This window comes from Thalia democratica, chromosome 1 (genome assembly GCF_965202585.1).
Source record: "Thalia democratica chromosome 1, ktThaDemo2.hap1.1, whole genome shotgun sequence".
NCBI lineage: Eukaryota > Metazoa > Chordata > Thaliacea > Salpida > Salpidae > Thalia > Thalia democratica.
In genome coordinates, this window is record NC_139165.1 from 15,970,502 (window position 1) to 15,981,810 (window position 11,309).

The window sequence follows — 11,309 nt, forward strand, 5'->3', positions numbered from 1 at the left end:
AATAAGTCAAAAACGAAACTTATCAAACTTATAACTTTTGTTGATTTCTATCACAATTTGTTAATATATCATTATTGAAAAACTTTCATAGATTCCCTTTTTGATTACTTTTTCACTCTACTTTTCATTATTTTCGATAACCGAAAGGTTCCTTTATACACCAGGTCCTTAAACCAAATTTTTTGAGCGCTTTTTTTTAGCATTCAATAAAAATATGTTACAAACCCAATAATATTGAGTGTATCAAAATTTAATGAAAATGACTACATCTCTTACGCCCTTAAAATTTTATCTAATGTCAAACTGATTATGAATATTACAACAGGAATACAAATGTTAATGCTTGGAAAATGCTGTTGTGACATTAGTTTTTGTTGGTATTAATTAAAAAAATCTTATTAACTATGCTTGATAGTTAACTTTTGGGCAAAGTTTTTGAACAAATTTGGTTAATAATAAGTTAATTTTGGCCAGATTTTAAAAGCATAACTCATTTTATTGATTTGGTTTCCAACTTAACCGCTTCTTAGGCTATTATCAGGAAATAATTGGTAAATTGGCAAAATGATAAATAAGTAGTAAATGGGCGATATTATTGTTGGCATTGGCAATTATTACTTAAATTTCTGTTTTTTTATTTTTCATGAAACTCTGGTACAGAAGGGTTTCACTGGAAAGTTAAGAAACCAGCCAAATATAGTTTTGCATCAAACCTTTGACAAGGTACACCCCCGCTTGTGTTTAACTATTTAGTGCTGTTTCCAAACTTTTTTTTCAAAGGCCCCCTTTAAAGAAATAAAAAAAGCGCTTCAAAAGATAACTCAAAAACTACCATTAAAAACACCTAAGACTTTTTCTTTCTGTTCATCATCAACTCCACAAGATCTAGTGTAAGTTTCAAATTATGACCTCATGACCCCCTTTGCTGCTCATGGTCCTCAAGGAAACCCTGCTTTAGTGCAACCCTAACTAACCACAAACTGTTTTAATAAATTTGGTCAAAAATTTTTAAACAATTTAAATAAATCCGTTTAAAACGTTGCCTACTTCTACACAAATGCTTTGATTTTACAATGCATTGAAACAAATGCAACTAAGATGTTAAAAGAAACTCAAGTAAACATGTATAAAACACCTAAGGCTACTAAAAGAAAATAGTAGTAAAATGCTATTGACAATTAATCTATGCAGTTATTCGTCTTCAGTAAAAATGTTACTTTCAGATAGTTAATCTATAAAATATCATTTAAAAATTACTTTAAATTTAAACACAGTTTGAAAATAACAAGTTTCATAAAACTCTATTTTTGTCAAATTTAAAAATAAAAGTAAGACGTAATTTCACCACAATACAAAGCAATAAAATCAAGGTCGAAAATTTTTGCATAATATTATTTGAAAAATATTTTTTTAGTGTAAAGTATGAAAAATTAAAAAAAGTACTAAATCAGTAATGTACGATTTTAAAACTCTAACAAACAAATCAGAATGTGTAAAACATAATAAAATAAAGTGGTATTGACTAAATACGCTTTTGTGAGACAATTAACTAGATTAATGTATAAAACAAAAGGATTAATGGTAAATTATCTATAAAAACTTGTGTTAACTTATAAAGTTTATATGAATAAATAAGCTACTAGTGTTAATAATCAAGATAAATAGTAAAAGAAAAACTATTAATTGTTAATGGTATTTTTTAAGAAATTTAAAAGTTAGCAAAAAGTATAGTAATTTTAACTCGAAAAAACTTAAGCTTATAAACTTAATCTAGTAAACATAAAATAGTGGTTAAGAATTAAACCATAGTAGTTATAAATGGTGTTTTTTTTTTTACAATTTAGCCGCAGCTGGTTCGTCCACCAACCAAATCAATTCACCATTTGTTGGATTGACCAGTGATGATGGTACTTCTGAAGTTGGTGCGTTGTTCTTGATTTGCTGTTAAAACGACATTGATATTTTGGTTGTTTTTTTAATAATATAAAGAATGGTTGATAGTTTGTATTATAGATTATACACTACAGTACAAGTATCAAATAAGATATCTATAAACTGAAAATTTTAAAGCTTTGTAAGTAAATAAAATGAGATGTCTATTTAAAACTAATCTAGCATAAGCTAGATATAAATTAAATGTAGAAACTGGAAAGTAAAATAGGAAGTTTTGTGTTTTTTAAAAAATAATTAAATATTTTTCAAAACAAATTTATTACTACTTAGTTGATGCTTTTGTACGTGAATTCATTTCGAATTAATTAATAATTTGTTATGTAATATTGTAAATAATTTAATGTAAATAATAATTTATAACATTTACAAAGTTTAAATTAACCAGCTAACAATATTCTTTACAAAACTAAATATTAATTTGAATTTAATAAACTTTTAATAATATACAATTGCTTAAAAACACAGTCGTTAGAAACATTAAGTAATACACAAGACAAATATTAAATCAGTAGTAATATTTATTAGTAAATAGGTATTTATGTTTAAACCATTAACTAAGATAACAAAAATTGTAACAAGTATTTCATTATATCTAAATAGTTGTAGATTACTTGTTTGTAGTTTTAAATTACAAAGTTTAAAACATTTACAACTAAAGCAAACAACTCAAAGCAAATTTAAATTAAAATTTCTAAGAAGAATTAAAAACTAAAAACAGGTAAAAAAAATCATAATAAACAAGCTAAAGCTTCATGAATTAATTTTAACTTCCTTACAAACAATTATGCAAATTAATGATGATAATTTTACATGCTAAAAGCTAGGTTATAGGTAAAACTAGTCAGGCAAGCATGTTGTTATTACAAGCAAGCCATGTTTTAATAAGGCTCTTAAAGTTCAAAATTTTTAGTTGAACATTAAATTTAACAGATAAAACTTTAAAGCAATATTTGAGAAACATAATTCTTATTGATGAATAATAATAAGTTAAACTTTCTTTATATTATAGAAAAAAAAACTAAATTAATGATCTTTTTTATTCATACATAATTCTATAAAAAACTTGTCTGAATTTATTATTTTTACAAATATTGCAGTTGTACATAATATATAACTAGTAAACAATAATGCTATTAAAGCCTTTAAGCAAAATAAATTTGTACGATTCAAAAAAATCATAACTTTTAATATTAAAGTAGCTCATACAGAAATTAACCTTAACCTATTTGTCTTACATTTAAGTAAAGCAATAAAGTTTAATCAAACAACTACATAAAACAAATTAATAATAAAAAAAAACCTAATTTGTTGGTAATAGTTATTATCAAAAAATCAATACAAAAACATTGAATAAATATAAAAAAATTGTTTAAATAAACTAAAAGTAAGATACATAAAATAAAATGTAATTTATCAGCTTTAGATGCACCAATGCACAAAAACAAAACATGTTTCGAATTTTTAACTCCAATTAATGTAACAAATGAAAAATAAATTTATAAAATTTACTTACATGTAACTTACAAGTTTTTGATGCCCCAGTACATAAAACTACTTGCAACTGGTAATGATAATATAACAAAAATAATAAAAATAAACTAACACATAAATTATCAGCTTTAGAAGCACTAGAACATAGAAATGTTACATTTTTTGAATTATTCACCACAGGTAATGTCAATGTAACAAATATAAAATAGTTAAAATAAACTAACATGTAACTTATCAGCTTTTGATGCACCTGTACATACAAACAAAATATTTCTTGCATTGTTAACTACTGGTAATTGAATAAATTAAAAAACAAACTAACATGTAACTTATCAGCTTTTGATGCTCCTGTACATACAAACAGGATATTTCTTACATTGTTAACTACTGGTAATGTATACAGAATATATTGTAATAAATTAATAAAACAAACCAACATGTAACTTATCAGCTTTTGAAGCACCTGTACATACAAACAAAATATTTCTCGCATTGTTAACTACTGGTAATTAAATAAATTAATAAATAAACCAACATGTAACTTATCAGCTTTTGATGCTCCTGTACATACAAACAGGATATTTCTCGCATTGTTAACTACTGGTAGTGTCAATGTAACTCTGCGTGGGGGAGGTTTCGGCGAATCTTGGATGTCTGCTACCCATTTTGTTTCTTCCTAGTAATTATTGGTTGATACATACATACATACATACATTAGTAAACAGCTAATTACTAGCCACAAAAGATTTTAGTGAAAAAACATACATTTTGTGGTCTTAAAATAAAACTTTTTGAAAACAAAAAAAATATATATAACTGTGGTTAACAAGTTACTACAAACTAGATGTTATTTGTAGATAATTTTAAGAACAATTTTACAAACCTTCAACAATGCATGATTTCGAAATAATAATTATGTTACTTTAAATAACTAAACAACTTATCTTATTTATTAAACTTTAAATAAACAAACCTTTAACAAAGCATGATTAGGAAACAGAGAACAAGTGTGTCCATCAAAACAAATAACATAACAAATACAACTATTTTAATATTTATAATAATATACCTTCAAAAGAGCATGATTGGGAAACAGCGAACAAGTGTGTCCATCAGGTCCCATTCCAAGAAGTAAGAGGTCAAATGATGGCAGTTTGCCTAAAAAATATTAAGTAATTTATACTTAAAATGTTATGCATTTAAAATAGTAGTAAGTCAAATGTTAGTAATTTACCTAAAAATTTTAAGTAACTAACAAACATCAAAATAAAACAGTACATTTGTCATATGATACACATTTTACTTGAAAAAATCCATCAAAACCAAACATTTTAAATATTTAACTTACGTTCAAAGATAACAGCTAATTGCTTTTGATAGTCTTCTGCACAAGAAACTGGATCATTGATTCTTTTTACATCAATTGGAAACCAAGATGATTTCGGTATCTTCAACTTGTCAATTGCTTGTCTCTGTTAATTAGTTTAAATTAAACTGTTTGTAATTAATACATAAGTCACAAAGTTCAAAATAAAATTTTGAAAAAAAGTTATGTCTAAAAAATTTGTTTTTTCCTAATTTTTTTATTATAAAATTTTCTAAATATTGCAAGTATCATTTGCTAGAGGTTTGAGGTAATTATCTCAAATCACGTAGGAGCAAATAGATTTTTAATGATTTCTAATTATTTACTATTTTAGTTTACGCTTCTTATATGGAACTTAATGTAGTCTTTGACCAGCTATATCTCGAAAAATATTTTGAATTTGAAAAATTTATAAAATTCAATTTGTAGAGCAGGGTTTCTCAAACTTTTTTTTTTCAATTACCCCTTTAAAAAAAAAACTTTTCAAAAAGCTACCATTTAAAACACTCAGACCTTTTTTTTGCTCTTCATTTGCAACTTAAGAATATCTTGTGTAGGTTTCAAAATTTTAAAGTCGTTTCCCCTCACCCCTGTCGCCCCTTTACTAATCCCACAATCCACTAAAATCGCCCCCAAGAGGAGAAATATCGCCCACTTTTGAAAACTTTGTTGTAGAGCTTAGTTAAAACTCAACAAAATAAGACAAAATTTAAAAATAACTCATTTAACCTCTTCTCCCATGCCCTTAACATAATTTAACAAAATTTATTTTATTTAAAAGTGAAAAAGTTTAGAGTAACATACAATTCATATTCATAAATGAAATTGAGTAGTTTTGCATTTTAAAAAAACTAAGGTATTCAATCCCCTCCTCCATTCCCTTAACATTATTTAACAAAATTTAATCAATTTAAAAGGGAATAAGTTTAGAGTAAAACTCAAGTTATACTAAGTTAAACAGTCATAAACATACATGAGAATGAGTATTGTATTCTTAAAAAAAAAAGGTATTTAAAACCTTAAACTGCCCATACGTGCTGTCCTCAGCTTCATATTCCACAAGTCTCTCATCACAGAAGAACACGGCCCACTTCAACCAGTTTATAGAAGGTGATCTCTCAAAAACCTGGGCCAAGTATTTGATTATGCTGCCACCAGACACACCTAAAAAGTATTAAAATGTATCTTGAGTTTAGGGAAATAAAAATAAACAAAAAGTTTTTTATTATTTTTATGATATTAGGTGCTGGTAGTTTATTATGCTACCACATGTGTAAGAAAATCTTGTTTAAAACTAAAAAATAATTATGCTTTTTTAAAAACTTATAACTATGGAAAGTTATATTGTGGATAACAAATTTAAACTGTTTGTAAATATTATTTCTTTAACTTGAATTGATTTTTACAGGGTTGCCACTTGCTTTTTTCCAAATTTTTTCAAGGTATTTCAAATTTCTTCCAAGTTTGTACACATTTTAGGTCTATTTTTAATTAAGAGTTGAGCAAAAGGTAAGAAACTGTGTTTTAAAGTATAAAAACATTGAAAAGATAATGTAAAGCTAATTTAAATATTTTTTTTATATGATAGATTTTTTAAGTCAAATCTAAATTTTATTACTGAACATGTGAAAAGTGTTAAATTCAAGATTTTTCCAGTTTTTTTTGCCTAAACTGTCAAATTCCAAGTTTTTCCAGGTAAAGTGGCAACCCTGTTTTTAAAAAACTTGCAGCCACCAGAAACACCTAAGTGAAAATTCTATGATTCAAATTATTTAAGTTAAATTTACAAATTAAATTCTGATATAAACACAAAGTTGATATATTTTATGTTGGTAAACAAATCTTAAACTAATAAAAAGTAAAATTTAACAGTTACAATTGATATTACTGGTTACTATCAAAATCCAACCAATTTTTTTTTACTTTCTTTATTTATTTTTTATATATTTCAAATTTTTTAAATTATTTTTAACATATTTTTCCTTATCACTGTTACCCCTAACCCTCACCCTCAATCGGTAAGTGGCTCTCGAATTTGACATTGGATGGATTTTGAACGTGTCTGGATAATACTGATACCAGTGGGAAATTTTAATGATACTTTAAAAAAAGTAATTTTTAAAATAGCATTCTTTGACATAAGTGCTATTACCCTGCACTTATAAAACAAGTATGGTCATAAGGAAGGTCTAACATGTTTTAAAAAAATTAAAATTGGCCTAAATTTTTAAGTAGTGCTACCAGAACAGAACTTTCTATAATAAGTAATATAAAAATTGGGTAGGATTCAAATGTTCACGAAGAGATATTTTTGCACAAAGGGTCAAATATGCACAAAGGGACACTATTGTACTAAGACGCTTTTGCAAAAGAAGTCACTTTTGCACGGCTTTTTTTTTGTTAAATTTTAACCTTTTCTTAATCTTTTTTTTTAATTTTTACTATTACTGTTACCCCTAACTCTTACCCTTGGTCAATAACTTTTTTTTCTTATTTGGTTTTTTCTTTCAATTAATTTTGTTATAATTTGTTTATTTTTTATTGTTATTAGTAATTTCTATAAGCTATTTATTATTTTTTATTTTTACAATCACTGTTACCCCTAATACCCCTACCCTTGGTCAATAACTTTTTCTTTTTTTTTTTAATAATTTATTTTATTTATTTTTATTTTTTTTAATAATAATTCTTATTGGTTATTTCTTTTATCATTATTTTTTACTATCACTGTTAACCCCTAATGCTTACCCTTTGTCAGTAACATTTTATTTCTTCTTTTGTTTTCTATAATGCTTTTTTACTCTGGTGCAAAAATTACCTTTTTTACAAAAGTGATTTTTTGTGCAAAAGTGTCCCTTTGTGAATATTTGACCCGTTCTTATAAAAATTACAGTAAATAGGGATTATGGCAAGTTTTATTTTGGTAAAAAAGTTTTTGAGTTATTTTAATTTTTTGGTACTGCATTAAAAACAAATATAAGAAGTAACAAATTTTTGCAGTATGTTTGTGTGAATCAAATTTGTATTTACAAATCTAAATATTTGATCAGTTAGTATTATATAAAATATATAAACATACAAATTTTTTGAAAAATGTATATAATTTTTTGTTACTAAGCTTGAAAAATTAAAAAAACAAGCAGTTTTTAATATATGCTTTTCTTATCTATTATTTTAATATAATTTAAAAAAACCATTTTAATTTTTTTAATAAACTTGAAATTAAATTTTTTAAGGGCATAGGGGGGGGGGGTAAACACCCTTTTTTGGTGTTGATCTTATTTTATAGAGTTTTTACTAAGCTACAAGATGCTTTCTACAGATTTAAAAGTTCAATATAATTTTTGAGATATAGCCAGTCAAAGTCGGAGGTAACAGTAGGATCCTTATGGGAGGCGCAAACTAAAACGGCAAATAACTAGAAATCACTAAAAATCTATCTTCTCCATTGCTTTTTGGTATAACTACTTCAAATTTTCAGAAAATGTTCCTTGCAATATTTAAAAAATTCTGTTGAAACAGAATTTAAAAAAATTAAAAAATAAAACTTTTATAACAAAAAAACAAAAAAAAACTGTTTTTTTGTTTATTTTTTATATTAAATTTTTATTTTTTTAATTAAAAAAAAAATCTGACAGAATTTTCTAAATATATCGAGGAACATTTCTTGAAAATTTGAGGTAGTTATCTCAAAAAACGTAGGAGAAGATAGATTTTTAGTAAAGTAGTCTGTTTTTGCTGTTTTAGTTTGCGCCTCAAATAAGGAACCTATTGTTGCCTCCAACTTTGACCAGCTATATCTCAAAATTTATTTTGAATTTCTTAAATCTTTAAAAAGCATTTTGTAGCTAATAAAAGAATTTTGTAAACGCTATACAAAACAAAATCAAAAACCAAAAAAGGCTGTTTACCCCCCCCTATGCCCTTAAACTAGGCTTAAAAGCTAGCAAACATTAAATGAACAAAGTATCAGGAGAAAACCATTATGATTACATTCTAAGCTTTTCTTAAAAATGTACTCATTTAAAACTTTTATATAGAAATTAGCAGTTAACAACTGAGATTTTTAGTTAATTAAATAACAAATCAAAGTTAACATTCAAAAATTTTTAAATGTAAAAAAAGTTTTTTAAAAGTATTGATAATGCTTATAAAGGGGTTGAATGTTTTTTAAATAACATTAGTTCTTTTAAACAAGCTATAATTATACAGTATAAGATAATTTTCACATAAAAAAATATAAATTAACTTTTGAGGTATAGTTGTGTAAAATTTTTCCAATACAAATGTATGGAAGAAATGATTTCATTGCAAATTTTCTCAGAATTTTTAAAAATTTAATAAAAATCTATTCTCTTCTCCATTTTTGGTCAATAACCAAAAATTTTAGCAAATTATCATTGTTTTAATAGAAAAATTATAAAAATAGAAACAAATTAATATTTCAGAATTTTATAACCAAAATAAAAAACACCGTTACTGTTAAGGTTTAAAAAAAATTTTACTCTTAATATGAAAAAAACCTTGTAAAGAAACATTTATTATCTTTATGACTAAACTGAGATAGTTTCAAAAAGATTTCTTTAAAACTGTAGGAGAAAATAGATTTGATTGAAATATTCTTTTATGTCTTTTTACTTTGGTCCTTTTAAAAGAAACCTATTGAAATTTTTGACTTTGTACCCTCATATGTCAGAAACTGATTTAAACTTTACAAAGCGGTAAAAAGAAACTGCTAGCTAATTTTAAGATTTTAAAGCAAGATCAACATGTCAAAATTCTCCATGGCCTTAATTTGGCGAAATTAATTTTAAAACATAATGGTTATTATAGATAATTAATTATAAGTTTTTATTCAGTCTAATAATTTTATCAAACTTTAAACCAACCTATTGTAAAGATGCCTCTTTCTTTGATTGCCTTGTCCGCAATTTCATTGACATGTTTACAGAGATATTCAACAATTTCTTCAGGAGTGGATTTTACTTCTACTTTCATATTTTATTTGTTATAATAATCTATCCAAGTAACAATCATTGGAAGTTAAGGCCATAGGGGGGGTAGAAGCCATTTTTTGACCAAAAATAACATATAGACTTATATTATAGTAAATTTCATAATCTTTCAGATGCTTTTTTTAGATTTTAAAAATATTAAGTAACTTTTTTTTATGACCGGTTATATAAAAATATTTATATAAAAAAATAAAGTTTACCAAAACTTTAAAGCCGTTTTTCTCGATTTTATAAAAACGGGCTTTAAAATCTATCTTCTCCTTCATTTTTCAAGCAATCTTCTTCAAATTTTCAGGAAATGTTCCTTACATTATGAGAAAAAAACGTTATTTGTGAATTTTAATAATTTTAAAAAATAAACATTTTATGACAAAAATTAAAAAAAAAAGTGATTTTTTATCAAAAAAATTTTTTTTTTTTCAAAAAAAAGGTATTTTTACTTGAAATTTTTTAAAGTTACAAATAACGTTTTTTTGTTATTGTATAAAGAATAGACTGTGAAAGTTTGAAGAAGATTGCTTAAAAAATGAAGGAGGAGATAGATTTTGAATGCATTAGTCTTTTTTTGCCGTTTTAGTTTTTCCTTCCCCATAAGGAACCTGTTATGCGGCCCGACTTTGGCCGGTCATATCTCAAAAACTAATTCGAATTTTTAAAAACGGTAAAAAGCAACTTGAAGCTTAGTAAAAACTCTATAAAATAAGATCAACTTGTAAAAAACATGGCCTACCCCCCCTATGGTCTTAATATTGTAGAAAAGGTTTATGAGTATTAGAACAGTAAGGAGTAAAATACATTTTTAATCTCTTTTCAATAAATATAGTACAATTTGATTTTTACTACTTTTTAAATTAAAAGAACAAAGTTGAAAAGCTTTATATCTTACATATGGCCTAAACTAAAAAGGCAAAAACATCGGTAGAACTCAATGCTTTCCTCCAAAAACTTTTGGCAATTGTTTTAAAACTTTGTTTAGTTGATAAAATTTAAAATGTAGGTTAGAGAGATCTAATATTAATCTTGATTTTTATACTAAAAATAACTATTTTTATACTAAGAAACTATCTTAAAATATTTCTATAGTCTTTTGACAAGTAAACAGTATCAAGTTTTCAAGTTTGACACTTTTCATACAGAAAAAGTTTTAGCTGAGATATATTTTGAGTAAAATATATGTTTTTATTGAATGGTACAAAAAAATATTTATAAAACTTTACTCATTAAGTGTTTTACAATTTTTCAACAAAAATTTCATTTACTTAGTTTATGAATTAAAAATCTGATATATATCAGTATTATTTTTTGAACAAGAATAATTGTCTTACATAGGCTTGAGCAAAAACTGTTTTACAAATGTACAGTATTTAAAAATTGAATAAAACTGTTGTATCTTATAAAAAATGTTTATGTTTCATAGTCACACCCAATGTATATGAACAAATATCTCTTTCAATTTTTCTGTTTTTTTGTTGGTATTAAAAAAA

The 11,309-nt window shown here is 24.9% G+C and overlaps 1 protein-coding gene across 2 annotated transcripts; it reads right to left on the minus strand.

The window, feature by feature from the left end:
* Positions 1 to 1,381: 1,381 nt before the first annotated feature.
* LOC145832737 (6-phosphogluconolactonase-like) lies at positions 1,382 to 9,946 on the minus strand. Of its 2 annotated transcripts, XM_082940066.1 has the most exons (7): positions 9,700 to 9,946; positions 5,829 to 5,974; positions 4,793 to 4,916; positions 4,514 to 4,602; positions 3,980 to 4,120; positions 3,767 to 3,907; positions 1,382 to 1,941 (listed from the first exon to the last, which is right to left on the minus strand). In XM_082940066.1, exons 1-7 carry the CDS (start codon positions 9,806 to 9,808, stop codon positions 1,834 to 1,836), a joined length of 858 nt encoding a protein of 285 aa, XP_082796192.1. In that variant the 5' UTR covers positions 9,809 to 9,946; the 3' UTR covers positions 1,382 to 1,833. The 2 variants fall into 2 exon arrangements, with proteins under 2 accessions (XP_082796192.1, XP_082796199.1); XM_082940073.1 differs by lacking the exon at positions 3,767 to 3,907.
* Between the last annotated feature and the right edge of the window lie 1,363 nt (positions 9,947 to 11,309).

Bases quoted from the DNA above. Each gene is read 5' to 3' on its own strand.
- LOC145832737 (XM_082940066.1), bottom strand. From the start codon at position 9,808: ATGAAAGTAGAAGTAAAATCCACTCCTGAAGAAATTGTTGAATATCTC. The intron at 5,975-9,699 runs GTTGGTTTAAAG...AATACTTTTTAG, and splicing joins AAGAGGCATCTTTACAATAG to GTGTGTCTGGTGGCAGCATA. The intron at 4,121-4,513 runs GTATATTATTAT...AATAATTACTAG, and splicing joins CCAATCATGCTCTTTTGAAG to GAAGAAACAAAATGGGTAGC.